Genomic DNA, 19,616 nt, shown 5'->3' with positions numbered 1-19,616 from the left:
ACAGGGGGTTACTGGAAAAACAAACACACCGCTGCTTTTAGTGAACCACATTTCAGGTTCAGACAGAAGCCAAAACGTCTAATATAGCACCGTCTCCTAGCGTGGACTCCGAGAGGAGTTTTTCAAAGCATACCTCAGAACTCGGTTAGACACAGATTCATCAAAAATACACTCGCATAGTATACACAAAATCTAAAGGAAGATTGTCATACTTGGAATGCTTTCAAAACTATTCACACATGAAGGGAGAGACACATACTCATCCACTACATGATCTAGTATGTCGGTGCAGTGGTCCTTCATCTACATCAAGGTTTGGCTCTGTGCCCAGTCACTTATTTCTCTTAATTTATTGCAGTTGTCAAAACTGGTACATACACTGTTTTAGACATTATAATGTCTTTAAAGCAGTAAGGAAGTCCACTCTTCAGCAGAAATAAGCTTTTTGAAAACTGAAGAATCTGGCCATATTCATTTACTGCCATCAAATGTCCTGTTGAGTACATCTTTTCTGTGATATGTACAGTACATTAGCAACAGGACCTTTCAACCACAGCTGACATTATTGCTGAATTCAAATAAATAAAACTACATGGAGGCATGGTGCTGTCTTGTTCCAAGTTCCTAAATTCCTGCTATCTGGGTGATACGTTTGCTATAGCTCAGAGGTGTTATGGCAAAAAAGAATCAACAGGTAACCCTGTAGATAAATCCCACCATCTCAGTCTCAATGCTGAATTACACCATTAATATGGAGACATAATAAAATGGTGTACAGAGGCCATCCTTATCACCATCAACGCCAATGCCCCAAAAACATATTCACAGCCATAACTTCAGGGGCATCTTGAAAACATTCTCTTTTGATGCTGCTAGCATTATTGCCAATTTCTTTATAATAGAAACTCTGGGAAGCTGTTGAAGATGGATGTTGACATTACTGATGCTACTTAAATAAAACTGAATATTTCATCCACAAAAAGAGAGGGAGAAAGATCTGGTCAAAAGTGCACAATACCTGGTTCAAGACCCCTCTGTAACCCAGTCAAAGTAAACAGGTGGAGATGGGAGAGAAAGAGAGATAAAGAGATAGAGAGATAGAGAGAGAGAGAGAGAGAGAGAGAGAGAGAGAGAAAACGCAGTCTACCGGCCTCTTCAAGGTTGGAGCATGGGGGAAGGGGCGGGTTAGTATTCACACACTCCCTTTCCCTCTCTCTCTATTACACACACACACACACACACACACACACACACACACACACACATACACACACTCTCCCAGTCACTCACACTCTTCTCTCAAGTGCAGCAGTCTCTGAGCCTCTTCCCTTTGAACTGAGCAAAAAGGGAAAAAGGCAGGTGGAAAAAAGCAGAAGGGCTTCACAAAGCAAAGTGATGTTGGGCAAAGATTTGACAACATCCACAGAATCCTTTCTTTTTTTAAAGTGGGAATATCGTTAAAACCCACAAAAAAAAGCTACAGATCAACCTGAATGTAAATTTCAGAGAGGGCTACTGGGGAGAACAGGCTTTTTCATTTGATTTTATTTATTTATTTCTTGCGTTTGTGGGCAGAAATGAGGAGCAGTTGTCAGGTGGATTTGTGCTGAAGTATTGAGGTCTATGAAATATTTACCAAAGCAATAATGACTCCCTGGACAGAGCAAGGGGAGGGAAAAAGAGTGAAGAATAAAAGTGGATGCTCTGCACCAAGAGAAGGCCTGAACAAAGCAAAGGACTGAGTCTTTCCCTCTTCCTCTCTCTCTTTCCCTGTCTCTTGTGGCAGTCAAAATTACAAGTAATCTAATTGTGGGATAGAGAGATTCTTTTTTTATCTCCATTAAAAATCACAATTATGCCGTACATTTTTCCTTATATTTTGGCATTATGGGTTGCAATAAATAATACACACAAATACACACTCACACAAACATTCACACACATATGTGAGTGCAAGCACACAAAATGTGCTAGACAGGTCTCTGAACAGGGTGTAATATAATAAGGCCCAAGGCTCCAGGAGATGGAGACTTCAAGGAGAGGGGCCCTGTGTTAAAGCTTTAGTGTATCACCCTGTTGTTTTGTGCACTGTGAGGCATACTGTGGTCAGTTTGATCTGGACAAGCCATCACTGTTTGGGGTAGAAAAAGGAAGGAAATCCTTTCACAGAGCTAATATTTTTCCAGCCTTCACAAAACAACTGCAAAGTGGACACAGAGCAGGATTGTTTAGGTGGACTTCTATGCCTTACCATAGCTGAGACTGACTTGTCGGGACATGATATTGTAAGGCACACATTCAATGTAGGATTCACAAGAAGATTTGCATGGGTCCTAGGCTTGTTCTCTGGGGAATCCCTAAGACGGAGGATCAAGCTTTCTGACCTGTAAACCCACATTCTGATTCTCTGACCTTTGGCAATAATCTCACCTGACTATTGAGTACCTCCTCTCTCAGCCCGCCATGCGCTCACAGTGATGCATCTCACAGGAATGTCCAGGTGTCTGAGCAACAGAGGGGTCTTCTTTCTCAGAACAGAGAAGCTACCCCATCAGCTTTACCTTGTCACAAAATAAGCAGTAATTTAAAATGCTTTGTCTCCACGGGATTTATTTTTAAACTCCTTTGATTGTTACATGTATTTTTTCCACACGGGGAATAAATCCTGGAAATTATTCATGTAATTCAAACATTCAGGTACATATTTAGATACATTTGCTAACAGGTAAAAAATACATAACCATGGGGGTATTGATGTAATGGGTTTGAGTATAAATGCAACTTTAATGTTTGTAGGGTCCATAGCTGATTGAGATGATGAATGGCAGCACATAAGACCACTCCCATCCTGAAAATGTGTGTTCCTCTTTGACAAACAGCCGGCAGTGACCTTTGAAGATCACCTTCAAAAACAAACTGTAAAACACCCCCTCGGTTTAAAGAAGGACACAGAACAGCGGATGAGGGGAGGGGAGTTGCAGCGTGATTCTGAAGCAGAAGGTACATCGGTGCTCCCTACCTTAATGTCATTAACATGCATGTTTTAACGGGCCAGCCCAGGATGTCAATGCTCACCACTTTATTTATCAGTAAATAAAGATGGATGGTGAGCAGGAGGTGCTATCGACTGATCACAGTCTTTTAAACAGAAATCAATGGGAGAGGTGGGGAAATCGGGCAGAAGCATTAACTTTGTAATATGGGGCTATGAAATTCATGTCTTTATTGCAAGACATAATTAAGCTATACGTGCAGACCTGGGTTTGCTTTGAGTGGAGGTATAGCTCAGCAGCAAGTAAACAGCTGGCCAGACATTTATGAACCGACTCCATTGATTGGCTGCACGGCTGTGTTGGTGGTTTTATTTTAGTGACATAAAACCATTAATGGGGGAGCTTACCGACGAGATCAGTGGGGGTTTGATCCAGCTTCTACGATGCTAGACCTGGTCTTTATTGAATGTGACGACTGGTGTCTACGTAGCTCCAGTCTGAGCTGCAGTTTCCCTCTCCATAATCCAGCACTCTAAACTGCAAGAATATATTCATGCTCTGGAGACCTAAGCAGTGATGATGCCAGAGCTTAAGACTGTTGTTCTCTCCAGTTTTGCTCTTTGAGCCTCTCCTTGTTGTTACGCGGCTGTTGTCTAATAGCTATTGGAATTGTAGTGGTGGAGTGATGACAAAAATAAAAATGAGGTATCATTCAACCCATTTCCATATCCATATTATATACTTGCTTGACAACAGGTCAGACTAGGTGATTTAGGGTGATTCAGAATTGGTGAAACAGCAAAAACAAAAGAAATGGTAGCTTGGTGAGCATTATGCAACTGCGTCTGATATTGCAACCTTTAAAAGAGCAGAGAGCTTGCAGCAATGTAAAGACAAGATTGGCTGATGCCATGTAATCCTCAGCTTTTGGGGGAAAAAAGACAAGACAGTCATTTTCCCTCCTGTTTGTTTCAAACCTGCATTGGACTTAACGGCGAAGCCACAGTAATACCCCTGTGCTAAAGTGACACAGAGGGACGGAGAGTGATATGCTGGATTGGATCATTCCGCCCTGCAGCGTGAACCTGCTGCTCCTCTGAGGGCACCCTCTCCACCATCCATATTTATGACGTTTATTATTCCAAAGTGCGAACATATAATACGACACATGACGGATCATCCCCAATAACCTGCAGCCTACCGCTTGGAAAATATGAGGTGGGGAAGCAAACGGTCTGGGAGCCCGGGCCTTAAACTGCCGACTGGAAGGAAATAAACTCTACCCTGAAATGAAGCTGTCGGAGGGAGGCTGGGAATAGAAGGAGCCAAAGGGAGAACAGTGCACCCTGTCTGCAAAGAGAGGCAACTGCAGGCCACAGCGCTGTGCACACACCACACTCGCCAAAAAGGTCACCTCCCACCCTTCCAGACTTCCTTATATTAAGTCATTCCCATCTTGCACGTTCATAAGCAAACAAACTCCCCCAGTCTTTATTAACTAAATATGAGTACTTTGACCGCAGGGCAAAAATTCAATAATTCCCCACCAAATATTTCAACCAAATAAGGAAATAAATAAACAGACAAATAAATAGATCTCCCATGCCACCAGAGGAGTCGGAGGGGGGAGGGGGCTGGATGTAATTTGACATCTCAGTTATTTGGAGACCAATGCCGAAAGCTATTCTGAGGCTTATTTGAGGATCTGCCAATCACAATGCGGCGCCGTTGCAGTGGAGGGTTCGGTCTGAGATGTCATTGATGCGGACGCACCTCAGGTTTGATCAGATGAGGGACACATGCCCTGACAAACACAGCTCATCTTTTCCCTGCTATCACGACATCTCAATACTCCCTTAATGGCTGCTTTTAATACATTTTTCAGATGCGAAGGATAAAAGCGATAGTCATAAATAAGGAACAAGGTGCAGCAGCTTGTCCTTGCTAATTTCCGCGCAGCTGATTAAGTTTTAAATCACGGCAATGGACCTGTCCCTTGCAATGAGAGAATCGAGCTACTTTTAGCCTTTTTTTTTTTGCCTGTGAAACAGACAGCCCAGCCTGGACGCAGAGCACAGGCCACTGATATTAAAGGAGCCTGTGCATCAATTTCAGATGAGACAGAGATGACTCCATTATCCCTGACTATGGCTGCAGCCTGGCAGAAAAGGAGGAGCACGCAGGTCTCTCTCCTCCAATACCAAGGCCTGTTGTTTATGGTGCTGAAGACACATGGCTGTGATGGCTGTGTTACCGTCTCCTTGTAAAATGAAACCGTTGCAATCATGGGAAGCCTGGTTGTGGAGAGGTGAAACGTCATGTGGAACTTGAGTTTTAAAATCAGGGAGGATGGGGGCAGGGCGGCACATCAGCAGTGCCACTGTCAGGCCTACAGCCCACAGCAGACAGCAGACAGGTCATACTATCCAAGGGCGGTCAAGCATGCCAGCATGCCAGCATGCCCTGGGTGCATTCAAGCCTTTTCCATCACATGGTTAAATCTACTGTCCGCCCTGTTTGGCTCCCACGTAACTCATGTAGCTTGACCATCTGAACACAGACTACAGCAGCACTATGTGAAAAGCAGCGGTGATCACAGTCACAATAAAAACATCAAGCAATCTGCATCACCATCTGATCAGTGTCCATCAGCTACAGCACATATTCGGGTAGCAGGTTCCCATAAGACCACATTCTATTTTGTTAAATTCTATATGGCTAGTGCGAGGCCTTGCTAGTAAAGGGACCATTTGGTAATGCTGAGATAAAGAACTGCCTGGTTTGGGCAGAGCAGTGAGAACAGGAAGGGAGCCTGTAAAGAGCTTGGAGCAATGGTTTTGATAGCCTTGCTCATTTCCTGTAAAACAGCACTAGCACCTGCTATATCTGTTTATCACACACAGAGGTTCTTTGCTTTCCTTCAGGATAACTCACCTCAGGGACATCTTGTCATTGAAAACAGTGCACTTATCAGTCAGCACAGGGATGCTGGAGGGGGGGCTATGTTCAGTGAGGTTCTGTCTTTACGTGAGAGCACTTTAAAGCACACAACTCCACTCTGGGAACACACATCCCTTTTTTCTCTGCTCTAATCAGCTAACGAGGCTGGTTTCTATGCCAAACCTGCCTTTCGGCAGTGCAGAGCACAGGGCTGTGGAAGAAACTAAAAGTGTCGCTACACAAAGGGTGGAATCAGCTGACTGGGAATGAGAAACACTTGGTATGGATGGGCACTGCCCATACATGGATGGGTCACAGAAGCAGCTCATGCAAATGGCTAAAAAGGTTCCAGCTATGACTTAATTTAGTGATTCTACAGTGCAAAACATTATTACATAAACAAATCTGCAAAGACAAAAATGAATCCATCTATTGAAGAAATAGGCTTCACACCTAAACAGGATTAGAGACTAATTATGCAATCCCTTGCTCTATAGGCATTTCATTTCAATACCTACACTCAGCTGTTATTGTGTAAATATTTGTCCAATACATTCACATATTAAATGAATGTTTTTTTCTGTACAGTCTTGTAAAGTCAGTGAAATCAATTAATGATAGTGCTTTAAGAGTGACCCATAGGTTGCTGCATTTCAGATGAACACTGATCAGTGTTCAGTCTAGTGTTGCTGAGTCGGCCAGCAGTATGGAGATAGTATACCCAACCCTCCTCCTGTAAACTGATCCAGGATGCATGCCTGCGCCCCCAGTGCAGCCCAAGGGCATTCGGGTTGGAGATCTCCACCCTGATCTATGGCACACTCACTCAGAGGGGCATGACCTCACACTGCTATTTACAGGGGCACCTGGCTATTTTATCTTTCCCTCACCTATTGTTCGCCTAATTGACAGTGATTTTAAAATGCTTACTGACTCTTCCAGAACAATGCATGCCAGCACTTCCCCTCAACAGCTCGTGGCCGCCGCCTCCTTGAGTGGACATTCCAAACACTCCTGCGGAACATAAAAGTAGACAATCCGTCACTCGCTGACTCACTCACTCACTCACTCAACTGAACTCATTTATATCATTTGCTTGCCCACTCAATACAGGAACTAGTTACCCACCACACACACCCTTCCCCAACCCCCAAACCTACATAAAACAACAACAAAGCAGTGGAATGACAGCATAATCATAATCTTGAACTGAGCTCTTCTATCAGTGTAAACTTAAGGAGCACGTTCATAGTAACAACAAATCTGGGGAGAAAATGGAACTTGTTTCCTGGTAAGCTACTCCAGTGAATGGAAGGTCCCTATATCCTTGGAGAACTACACTGGACAGGCCGAATGATTTTCAATAATCTGGTAGAGCTGCACTATACAGACCCAACGGTGCTCAATATTATGGTACAGCCACACTGTACAGTGTTTTAGAGCAGCACTATACAGGTCTGATGGTGAAAAGCAGTGGGTACAGGCCTGTTATGGAGCGGTGAAGCTGTAGTGTACAGGCCTGTTATGGAGCAGTGAAGCTGTAGTGTACAGGCCTGTTATGGAGCGGTGAAGCTGTAGTGTACAGGCCTGTTATGGAGCAGTGAAGCTGTAGTGTACAGGCCTGTTAGGGAGTGGTGAGGCTGTAGTGTACAGGCCTGTTATGGAGCAGTGAAGCTGTAGTGTACAGGCCTGTTAGGGAGTGGTGAGGCTGTAGTGTACAGGCCTGTTATGGAGCGGTGAAGCTGTAGTGTACAGGCCTGTTAGGGAGTGGTGAGGCTGTAGTGTACAGGCCTGTTATGGAGCGGTGAAGCTGTAGTGTACAGGCCTGTTATGGAGCAGTGAAGCTGTAGTGTACAGGCCTGTTAGGGAGTGGTGAGGTTGTAGTGTACAGGCCTGTTATGGAACAGTAGAGCAGCAGTGTACAGACCTGTTTTGGAGCAGTGAGGCTGTAGTGTACAAGTCTGTCATAGAGTGGTGAGGCTGTAGTGTACAGGCCTGTTAGGGAGTGGTAGGGCTGTAGTGTACAGGCCTGTTAGGGAGCAATAGAGCTGTAGTGTACAGACCTGTTTTGGAGCAGTGAGGCTGTAGTGTACAAGTCTGTCATAGAGTGGTGAGGCTGTAGTGTACAGGCCTGTTAGGGAGTGGTAGGGCTGTAGTGTACAGGCCTGTTAGGGAGCAATAGAGCTGTAGTGTACAGGCCTGTTAGAGTGGTGAGGCTGTAGTGTACAAGTCTGTCATAGAGTGGTAGGGCTGTATTGTACAGGCTGGATAGCAAGCAGTAGGGCTGCAGCGTGCAGCCCCTGGGGTGAACAGTAAAACAAGCAAGGTTGTGATTTCGACTCTTTACAAAGCGAAGGCAGCCCTGCATTAACTCTGTAAAAACAGCAAGCCACCTTCATGGAGGCCCGGGGGGGTGGGAGTGTGGGGGGGGGTTTGGCAATAAAGATCAGCGAGAGAACAGCAGCGAGCGTCTCTGCGCGCCTGCCGCACCGTGCGCACCCAGCACTCCTAACCTCGTAAATACAGCCGCGGAGCTGCTTGTAAATTCAGCTCGGCAGTCTTCTGAGCTGCCAATCTGGCAAGGAGACAGAAAACCTGGGGGAAGAAACTCCTCGAAGACACACTTGGGCTAATTTGTTAGCTGACAAAAAAAGGCCAAGCACGGTAAATAATTTGACCGGGTGCTTTGACGGCTGCCGGTATTTCTTCCGGTTTATCTGCGTTTGAGCCAGGTCAGTGACAGGCAGGATGGATGGGCCACAACTCACAGGGGCCCAACTAATGATCCTCAGAACACTGTGTGGATAACCATGGGGGAAAAACCACGCACAAAAAAAGCTGCAAAGAGATTCACAATGTAGACAGATACGGCACAGTTTGAAGAGTGAACATCAAACACACAACACACCCCACACGCTCATAAGCGCATCCAGAAGCTGTGTTTTATTTCATTTACAGTGATATCTTTTGCAATGCCTTCTCAAAAGCTGCGGAGTTGGGTGCAGTGAATTCTAAAACTGAAAACTACTGGCGTACTTTCATTCCTCTGAAAACACACAAAATGAGTGACACATTTGGCAATAACAAAATAATTAGTAACTCTAAACATTATAAAAAATTCAAAAATAGAAGATTTATTTGCATTCAGTTGACTATACAGCAATTCTACTTCATCGGGAGTCACAATAACGAAAAACGAAAAAAAAAAAAAACATTTGGCTTCGACATTCAACACGTTACACTTTTTTTAAAAAGAGTTTTTTTTTCTTCCTTTTCTTAAATAATGGATCTCTCACATTGCCTGCAGCGTAACAGCAGAACTAGCGCTGAACATGTTTAAGTGTAATTAGAAATGATAAAACAGCTGTAATTACGAAAAAGCACCGGTTTAGCGATGGATGCTAATGAGGGCGCTCCGCTATCGCCAGGCTGCTTTCATCAATGCAGAGCACATGAGCGCCGCTCGGCGTCTCCAGCGCGGATGTCTCCCAGCCCCACCGCGGGCTCTCTGCCCGCTCCCTCGGCAGGCACATGCGAGGCGCTGATAGACACCCTGCGCTGGAGATAGCTGCAGTCAATACTTCAAGGACTGGAAACAACAACAACAAAAAAAAAAACGGTGCGAGACCCACCCACTTCCTTTCTTTTTGAGATTTGGATTCACAACGAGCGAGCGTTTCGTTCTGAAATGGGATGTTGAACGTTAAGAATGGTTTTGGCTATCAGAAAAGGTATCATTAAGTGGCGTTTACATAAAATATCTACAGTGCCTCTATGTGTCGGACCTAATCACTATGCGGCGGAAAGAGGACAATGGTTTAAGGTGAAGAACACTTGACTTAGTTTCCATGAAAAAGACGTAACCGTGCAGGCCAAGGCGTGAGCAGTAGTAATGTTATGTAGAGTGCTAGAACAGTCAGCGATGTGCAATTTCATGCTATCAAAACAGCGATATGTCATTACGTGGGGTTAAAATACAAACAAACATCGAATAGCGATTCTACTACTTCAGCACAGGTTCATGGTAATACTTGTGGTTGCTTGACCTAAAAAAAAGAGAGCAAGTGCGCACAATGCCCTACGTGTGGTGCCGCCCTCCCCCCGATGCCCAGCCGGAGTTCCGTCCCTCCTCATCCTCCCGCCGAACGCGCGGCTGCGGCTCGGGGCGAGGGCCGAATGCTGTGTGCTGCCCTCACTTCTCGGGGGCTGACAGTTATCGTCTAAAGGCGAGCAGATCTCTATCTTCAGTTAATCCATTTAGGCCGAAACAGCGACCGCGGGAGCCTCTAGCACGGTCTTCCTTCAAAGCCTGACAAGAAAACAAAGCACAGAGTCACTGAACTCATCCCCCCTGCCACCCCATTCACAGCAAGTCACAGGTACCTTGTGGGAAGATACCGTCCCCCATTCACAGGTGCGTGGTGAAAACAAACGCTCCACATTCACCGACAGTCACAGGTACCTGATGTAAACACGGACGGGTTTGCGCAGCACGACCAGTGCGTGAAGGATAGAGATGGCGGGCGGCCAACGGAAAGTGGCCCTTATGACAGGGAGAAAAAGAAAGCTGCCGGAGAGAAAGGCCTTTGAGTTGAGCCCAGTGGCAGAGGGTCAGGCAATTAAAACCGATTTATGAGTGAGGGAGAAAACTGTTGACCGGAGAGACGCAAGGTAATAACAATTATTCAGTAGGTCTGTGGAACAGAAGACCGATCGGCTGAATGGCCTTAGAGGACTCGTGGCTGAGGATGCTGGGAGAGCGGCAATAAGAGATATGGAGGAGACTGGGCAACAGCACGTACAGCTCAGACTGTGAGAGGCAGGCGAAATCAGTGTCTGTAGTTAAGCATCAACAGGAACACAATGAATTACAGCATTATGAGGTCAGTCTTCAATGACAACTTTAGTAACAAATTAGTCAGTGTTCCAAAAACCAATCAGGCCAATAATTATCAATCTGTCTGAACCAAACTGGATAAAATCTGGCTCTGCTGAAACTTTTTGAAACAGGAATTTTAAGCGGTGTCGACCAAAAAAAAATCACAACGTTCCATGAATCATTGAGCAATTGCAATGTAAAACGTTTATCCAATCAGAGAGCCTCGGAGAAGCTGATATGGCCTGGTTGATAGCAGAGGACGATCAGGCTTTCTTTTAGAAGTATGAGAGGAAGAAGAGCTTCACGAGATGAGGAAGTGGGAGAGTGGTATCCCTTCCCACCACTTACCTCCACAGGAGAGACTCCACTCTGCTGATGATGTCAGTCAGGTCAAAGGGCAGTGGCATGGGGGGGTCATCCTCACCCCAGTACGGCCGATTGACAGGCGCCTCCTCAGGGGGTAAGGTCTGGGCAAGACTGGACTGGCACCTGGAAGAGGGACAGTTTGCTCGTGTTAGCACCAGCACCAGCAAGGATGGGTGAGAGGCTGGAAAAGCAATGTGGGGGAAAAAGTAAAACCCAAAAACTTCTTTACAGATTGCAATTTTAAGGAAAAAAAAGGATATGTTAAGGGTTAATGAGCCACAACTGCAACTTAAAAGTTAGAGCTTCAGTTCCTAGGTGGGGTACTGCTGTTTCACCCTTCAGTGAGGTGCTTAAGCTGAAAAGTTCCAGTAAATATCCAGCTGTATAAGTGGATAATGTGTAAAACGTAAGCTGTGTTATTTGCCCTGGATGTGTGCATTTGCAAAGCAAATAAGAAGTGGAAAAAAGTGAATAAATACGACCCTGCCTTCAGCGTTATACCCGATTCAGCAGCACTTGAAGTGTATTAATCAGAAGTTTTACAGGGCTACCACTGCGTGTGTAATTTCTTTGCTAAATACACAGAGATGATGGTATTAAACCAATGGTCTGGTTGTGTATCCCACCATTATCTATTTAGATCTATCTAGATAGATCTATTATCTATCTACACCAACAACATCACTCATTGCCAGCTAAAAACTGGACAGGCGGTTGGGGATTCCTGGCCATGGAAATCAAACCACTTCCTCTTCAGACTTCAGAAATGCGCTTTGTGTGAGCCTACACTGGGGAGCGGCTGTAATGAGGCATTGAAGTGCCATTAGATGTGTCATGATTACTACAACAGTCATTCCAATGTTGGCAGATGGCTTCACAGTAAATGTTCGCCTTTATTTCATTTAAGGAAAAGAAAACATTTTGATGTTTGATGTTGTTACATTTACCCAGTAAATGTACCCAAGTTTCCACATCAATGCAATCTATCAATTCTTTATTTCCTGCTTCCATCAGAGTTCCACTGAGACACAGCTGTTCCCACTGCCGCTAAATATTAATCATTGCTCTGTTGCGCTGTGTGAAAAATTGGTGTGTTCTTAAGAAGAGGGTCTCAATTCCCCCACTGTCTTGCAGGAGAACAAGCTGTAATCGTGAATCTGAAGCAGACAGAGAGTGAATGGCAAGACCCCTGACCTGGAAGTACAAAGTACAAAAGGGCTTCACTGTGTGGCCATGGAGCCATCATGGTATCAAATTATATAAAAAAGAAACCTTTAATTTGTGAACCCCATCCCCCAATGCCCCTCTTTCTTATCTCAGGGCTCCACATCAACGTTTTATAAATGTGGCTGGGCTCTGTAAATGGCCAGGGGACAGCTAACCATTGCTACAATTTGTGATTATATATATGGCTCAAGCCACTTAATGCAAGAGCAGCTCCACAGCTAAGTGCTACCTTCTGGTCTCATCTACGCCCCTGTCTGTGGTGCATTACAGCACAAGGACAGTATTAACACATAACATCCCAATATATCTTCTCCACCTCAAATCAGGGCCTGATAATAGCATCTGTTAACATGCACTAAGTACTATTATGTAGCACATCAGTTCATAAATAATACGATAAGCCGACCTTGGGGCCTCGCAACCAGTAATGTGTTTAAATGTTCTCATTACTTATTTACAGTGTGAATTAAAGGAAGCGCTGCTTCTCAGGACAATTCACTGAGCATAAATATTCAGCTGCAATAAAATGCGCAAACGATGGTGAGAATGCTCCTCTCCAAAGGTCAGTCCATGGGAGCAGTGGGGTAGCATTGGCTAGAATTAGCAGAAATAACAAGCGGTGATACAGACTAGACTTGAAGCCTTAGCTGTTATCCCAGGGTAGAGAGCAATTAGCAATGACACTGCCAACAGTGAGCTTCTGCTGTTGTGTACAGGATGGAGATGATGTCAACACCAAGACAAAACACTGGCATGGAAAATTCCTGAAACCCTTTAGATGTATCCCAACACTGAGTGTCACTATATGCCTGACTGCTTCACCCTTGATAATTCACAACCTGTAATTCCCTGTAATTTCCTTCTGCATTCCCCAAACAGAATCAACTTAAACAAACTGCCTGTTTAAACAGGCTAACACACATCTACAGAACAACTCTTCCACAACACAAGACAGTACACAAAAGCAAAGGTCAAAGGCAAAGAAAGGAAAGAGGGTGCTGGGAGCATTTGTGAGTCTTCACCGTCCCAACAGATTGACCTCAAAAGAGATATGGGTTAACTATCCCATCTGGCACGCAGTCAAAAGAGATTGGCAATACAATCAGTCATTTCAATTTTCCCTGAAACCCTATAGCTCCGCAGCCCTGGTGAAATGGTATGCTAATGTGAAAGTTATCTCTGATTCTATCGCCTCTATTCCACTGAGGATCCACTGCACACTCCACCTTGCACTGCCATGCACCCGCCCCGGCCCACCGAAATTAACCACTTTAGCTGAAGTGAGTGTTAATTATGGACATGCAAGCAGTCAATAAAAGGTTAATGTAAGAGTCAAAGGATAAATTCCTTTAAGCATTGCATCATTCCACCGTCTGGATGACTAACATTGCGCTCGGTGGGTTCTTTCTGTGATCAATACGTTTTACAGTAATGTGCTTGCCATCGATTTGCTCCGGACAGCAGTCCCCATGCGATGACTGCTAAAAAGGAAAAAAAAAATTTCAGCCGACTAAATAATCAAAAAACAAAATGATAACGCTCGGCCTCGCTTCGTGTTTCCGTGGCTGTGCTGTGAGAGTGCGGTTAAAGGTTATCATCTGGACTTTCCATCCTTTGAGCGTGTGAAGCACGCTTTCCCGCTCACGGTGGTCGACATATTAAATGATTCTCTGCTCTAGCAGGACGGAAAGCGGCTTAATGGACAACATCAGCACTTCCGATTATGCAATTACGCCAATAAATGCACAATTGCGCCGGGAGAAAACATTTTGTACATAGATGGTGGACAGCGATATTGCATTACTGTTGTAGTAGACAATTTACAACAGGATGGGGACAAACAAAGGTGCTCTGTGCAGATCTCATCGACGGATCGTGTCCTTCCTGAATGAAGCGCATTGAAAGCACTCTGTTGGTTTATCAGTCTAATATCAGGAGCACAGCGCTTCAATACCGCAGGTGCGGAGCTGGCGGGCCTTGGCAGCATGTGCTAAATGCAGAGAATGCAATCAAACCAGCCATGCAAAAACAGGTGTGCATGCAATAAATCTATGTGTTCCCAAGAGAAAGCATGCAAGGACATTATGGGAATGGCAGAAAGCCCGTCGTCATCTGAGGCGCACGTACAAACTAAGTTCCTCAAGTCTTCAATCCACTCAATAATATTAAATCCCAGCAACGCAACAAGGTGTGCTTGTTTTGCACTGCTAAACAAAGTGCTAAGTAATCAGCCTGTCTCTGTTAGCAATTATGAGAACAATGATCACCGACAGGATGGGTTAAATGCCTGCACCGTGTTCAAAGCCCTGGGGTAAAACCTCGCCAGTTCTTTCTCAGGGGCAACCTAGTCTCATCGTCTGCAAATTATGCTGACGGTTGGATGTTTTAAACGAGGGCATCAAACGCACGACACATGTTACTTTGGTTCAGAATTCCTTCAAAGAGCCTTTCTAATAAAACCTACATCTGATAAATTCTCCCCCTAATTAATTTTGGAGAAGGCAAATGAGCTTCGCCCCGCCTGTTCTCCTTGCGTGCTCAGGCGCGCTGGCAGAGAACAATGGGGTACCTTTTTTGGTGGCAGGCTCGGCTAAACCGCACCGAGACGCTGTGAGGTCCTTTAAAAGCTGCTGTCTGTGCGGCTCGTGAAACCACATGAAATGATTGGAACCGTTCTCATTAATAGCCGTGGGGACTCCGGCTGCGGCTCGGGACGTGGGAGCAGAGTGCTGCCGCCACACGTGCGCTGGCCTTTTCGCTGCTCTTCGCGGAACGACGCATAAAGAGAACTGAAGCCCCGGACCATCAGAGCACTCAAAAGCCAGAGGCTGAGGGTCTTTGATGTGGGTCGTGTGGGTGTGCGAAGCACCAAGCAGACAACAGACAGCACAGGAACAAAAAAAAAATAAACAAAACACATACAGCAAGGACGGCAGAGGCACTGGCTAAACAGCCTTTATAATTGGGACAATAAAACAGATTACCGTCTAGACATGTGGGGATGCAGTGAAACTGCAGCGGGTGGCTCTCAAACCAGGTGAGCGTCCATTAGGCCCTTAACAGCATAACAAATTGCACAACACCTAGAGCTGCCTGCTTTGCCCTTCAGGCTCCTGTGTGGAATGCGGCCTAAAGTCAACAAGGAAAATTTACGATCAGAAACTTCTGTCCAAACGCAATCAAGTCCTCATAAAAAAAAAAGCAAGAGCGGGACAAACAGATAGCATTCAGCTGCTGTGACCATTTGTCCGTCGGTAACAGGCGTGGATGGATTGCGCCCTGAGGCTGTGTGCTTTGCAATAGATCAGAAACCGAGCGCAACCTGGGAGGGTGTCGGCCGTATCCGGAGGGAGGAGGCGTGCAGCTGGGACACAGACGGTGACGTCGGCAAAACAAATATATTCAGCCAGTTTGTGTCACCAATGCCCGCCGTGAGGAGGCTGCCAGCTGAGGGCTTGGTGGTGACGGTGGTGGTTGGAGGGGACAGCCAACACCCTTGAGAGCTTGTGTCCTTACGTTAAAAACCCCGCAGCAGACAACTGAAACGTAGCCGTGTTCTGATATTATAATGAGTTGTTTGGTTTAAACCTGGCCTAAAGTGACAGCTGGCTTTTTCACGATGGCGGTGTTTGCTTATACACCCCGGGAGAGAGCGGGGAACGAGGAGGAATGAGGGCGTTCGCCGAGGGGGTAAAGAGGTTACGAGTCCGAGAGTGCGGGCAGCTTTCACAGCCCCGCCGCAGAGAACCATAAATCTCCGACTGATCAGGAAGAGGGTTATTGCAGGGTTGGGAGCCGTAACTCTTACTCACAAGAAACGGCGCGCCGTTGCTGTGAAAACTTGTTGTTCTGCGAACGTTTCTGTAAAACGATCCCCACTTTTGCCTTCAGGGCATCGCCCACTCAGAGCAATAACGCCGGTGATGGATGGTCTGCCACGACAGCTATACAGCTACTACTAGCGTGACACCTGACCCCGGTCACATGATAAGGTCAACTGAGACTCACACAATTCCCACCTGTCTGCAGGTAACAATATGAGGGTCAAACAGGGTTGGCTAATTATATGTATCGTGCCTCATATTGCCTGGCTACAAGCCGTTCCATTACCTGCAGGGGACATTGTGTTAAATTCCGAAAGCTTTACAGCACTAAGCTGTGGGACTGCAGCATAAAACTGTTGCACAATAGATATTCTGTTTCAGAGTGGTATATGTTAACCTGTTTTACAGTTGAGAGAGAGAGGGAAAAAAACTGAGCACACTGTCTCCCTAAAAAAAACAATGAAAACAAGCATGTTTTCGGGTAATTTCTGCCACTGTGGGAAATACCCTGTGCCCTTAAGTGTTTTCTCTGAAATGTCTTGTTCTCTTACACACCGCATACATTTGAAATGACTAAGAGGGAAGTTATTGTAGCCTTCTCTTCAAAAACCCAATACGTTTGGATGCATTCCAGCATGTGAGGTAAATTTCATGACTGTAAAACACAGATCCTACAGACACCCACTTACGTGTTTTACACTGTAAGGCCACATGATCTCCTTCTGCTATAGCTTGGGCTCTCCATGTAACAGGATTATTCTGTTTCAGAGGGGACCGTCTCTGCCCTTTTCTTTTACCCATAATTCCAAGCGTTTGATAACCGCTGAGCCAATGTTCGTTTGCTCCAGTCACTTCACGACAGCCTCAGTATTCACATTGAGCTGTCCCATAGAACTGTCTACCAGTATTTTGGAGTTTAGGGGAATCCACGTGCTGGTCCATGCAAACCAACTGATTTCTTCCCCAGTAAAACAGAAATCGCCAAACGATGCAAGAGAAACCAAACCTTGCACATAGCAGAGAGACAGTTGTGTTGTGACAGTGCTGTAGAAGGCACTTTTGACATGCATGTTTTTCCCCTAAACCAAGCAAAAAAAATGCCCATTGCTGTGGAAGCCTTGTCAGGTGGGGCAATGGAAGCAGAAGCCCACTGAGGAGTAACAGAGAGAGTAGCAAAAACAGACAGGCTAGGAGAAGGCCTCCCATCCCTAGGACTCCACTTCAGCCAGAGCCAGGAGGCATGTAAAGAATAATGTCTGGCTGAGACTGTGACCTGTTATTTACCGTATGAAATGTTAAAACAAAATGAAATGAAAACACAGGGAGAAGTTCAAACAAAACCTGTCATTTAAAGTCCTGATTCCAATTTTAAGAATAATGGAAGTATGTGTACACAGTAGTGCTGTGACACTGCACTGCAAAAAATAAGTGTAGCCATTATACGATACCTGTGCTAGACTTCACATTCTAAAAGTCTCAGACACAGAAGGCCCTTATTCGTAAAAGTACAGCTTTGCTAGCTGTGTGTGTGTGTGTGTGTGTGTGTGTGTGTGTGTGCTACCTGTCAATATATGTAGAGGTCACTGGGAATGGAGAGGACAGGGCAGCTCATTCATAATGTCACTCTGTAAAAGCCTTGAGGGAGACGGGTGTAGCTCTGCAGGTCACCTCCAATTCTACTTATAACAGCAGTCCCCACGAGGATTCACACAAGAGCTCTCTTTCCCTCCCTCTAACACACACACCATCAAAAGGCACCTGCATCATTACACTATACGTGTAATACTGCACTGCAACACTACACACTGAAATACGCAATAACATACCGTTACACTGCATCACCACACACAGAAATGCACAACAACATATCATAACACTCCATCATCACACACAGAAATATGCAATAACAACACTACATTATAACACTACACACAGAAATATGCAATATTATAACACAACACCACAACAACACTCAGAAATACATAATAGCACCACAATGCATCACCACATGGAAATATCCAATTAATGTAGCACTACAGTGCAATGCCACACACCTAAAATACATTTTACACCTTGGTTGGAGAGAATATCTGTAGCTCTTTGTTGCCTTTTGGGTAACAGTGCCTTACATGACTAGTTGTTCTGCATGTGTTTATTCAATATTTGCATTTTCCAAAGCTCTATGAGACATGTGTGCATCTTCCAGAGTTGGGGGTCAATTCCATTTCAGTTCAGACAATCAGGAAATGAACTGAAATTCAACTGAGGAATTCAAAATCGCCCATGAAGATTCTACATTTAATGAATTGAATTCCAATTCATTTCCTGAATATATTGAACCAAAATAGAACTGACTCCAACTCTTGATGTCTGCCAGATAAGTGGATAACACAGATGTGTTTTCTTTAAGTAGCAGAATTGTTTCTCGCTGTTTGATCTAAGCCTCTGTGGCTTCCCCTGCTGACTCTGGGCCTAAATCAAAGCTGTTTGAGTTTTAATTGCAGCGCAGGTTTGACCCCAGCTCCGCTCCATACGTACTGTAAATGCCGTCTGGAAACTGTTAACATGATTCTATAACCTGCGTGGGGGCAACTGTATTGTTTGATGCAGCACGAGCGAGCTTGTTTTAGTTACCGAAAATGACTACAGGGTACTTCTTGACTGGTTAATGTACAGTAACCTAATTGATGAAAGCAGAACTTAGAAAAAAAAAAAAAAAAACATAAAGCGAGATTTAACAGCCATTTTCCTCCAATTAGGCGACAAGAACAGAGGGGGGAAATCCCCTCAGTTGAACACAGCGAAACCACACTGCACGATCAAGGCCCAGACAAAGTGAAATGTGTAGTAAAGTTAATGACGGGTAATCTAGAAGTGCTGATATAATTCGCGGGCGGGCACGGTCTCAGTCTGAGTCACACACCACAAAAGCATCTTTCCACCTTATGAAAAGGAACATGACTGGCAAGTGTTACTTTGTAGTGCTTACCCACTGCCAGTTCTACAGCGCAAGGCAGGGTGACGCATAAGTGAGACTCACAGCAGAGCAAGGGGTAATTTCACTTGCTGTGATTAAAGGAATCTGCGCTGATACAGGCAGCAATGGCTACCAAGCTTCACTGACTGCGTATTTGCTCAGATGTAATGGAGCCAATGGGTGGAAAAAGAGATTAGAGATAAAAAGAGATAGTGCTGAGATACCTTCCACAGCCTAACTCTATGGGGGAGAAGTCGCGCTGTGTGGCTTTGCTCTTCAGGCTGAGAAGGGACTTTGAGGAATTATGACTTTCCTGTTCTTGCGTATTTAGCTCTTACAAAGTGCCAAGTGTTTGGTGGTCTCTGAGATAAACATATAGCAAATTTTGAATGTTGTATTATATAAGAATT

The 19,616-nt window shown here is 45.1% G+C and overlaps 1 protein-coding gene across 1 annotated transcript in view; it reads right to left on the bottom strand.

Moving 5' to 3' along the window:
• Positions 1-8,862: 8,862 nt before the first annotated feature.
• fto (FTO alpha-ketoglutarate dependent dioxygenase) overlaps positions 8,863-19,616 on the bottom strand; it is a 112,109-nt gene continuing 101,355 nt past the window's right edge. The window contains exons 9-10 of the mRNA XM_036543681.1: positions 11,161-11,301; positions 8,863-10,242 (exon numbers count right to left, since the gene is read on the bottom strand). Of these exons, the coding sequence (XP_036399574.1) occupies positions 10,236-10,242; positions 11,161-11,301 (148 nt within the window). The 3' untranslated portion in view covers positions 8,863-10,235. The remainder of the gene's footprint in view (positions 10,243-11,160; positions 11,302-19,616) is intronic.

The sequence above is a fragment of the Megalops cyprinoides genome, chromosome 13 (genome assembly GCF_013368585.1).
Source record: "Megalops cyprinoides isolate fMegCyp1 chromosome 13, fMegCyp1.pri, whole genome shotgun sequence".
Classification (NCBI taxonomy): Eukaryota; Metazoa; Chordata; class Actinopteri; order Elopiformes; family Megalopidae; genus Megalops; species Megalops cyprinoides.
This window is presented reverse-complemented; position numbering and strand designations above follow the sequence as displayed.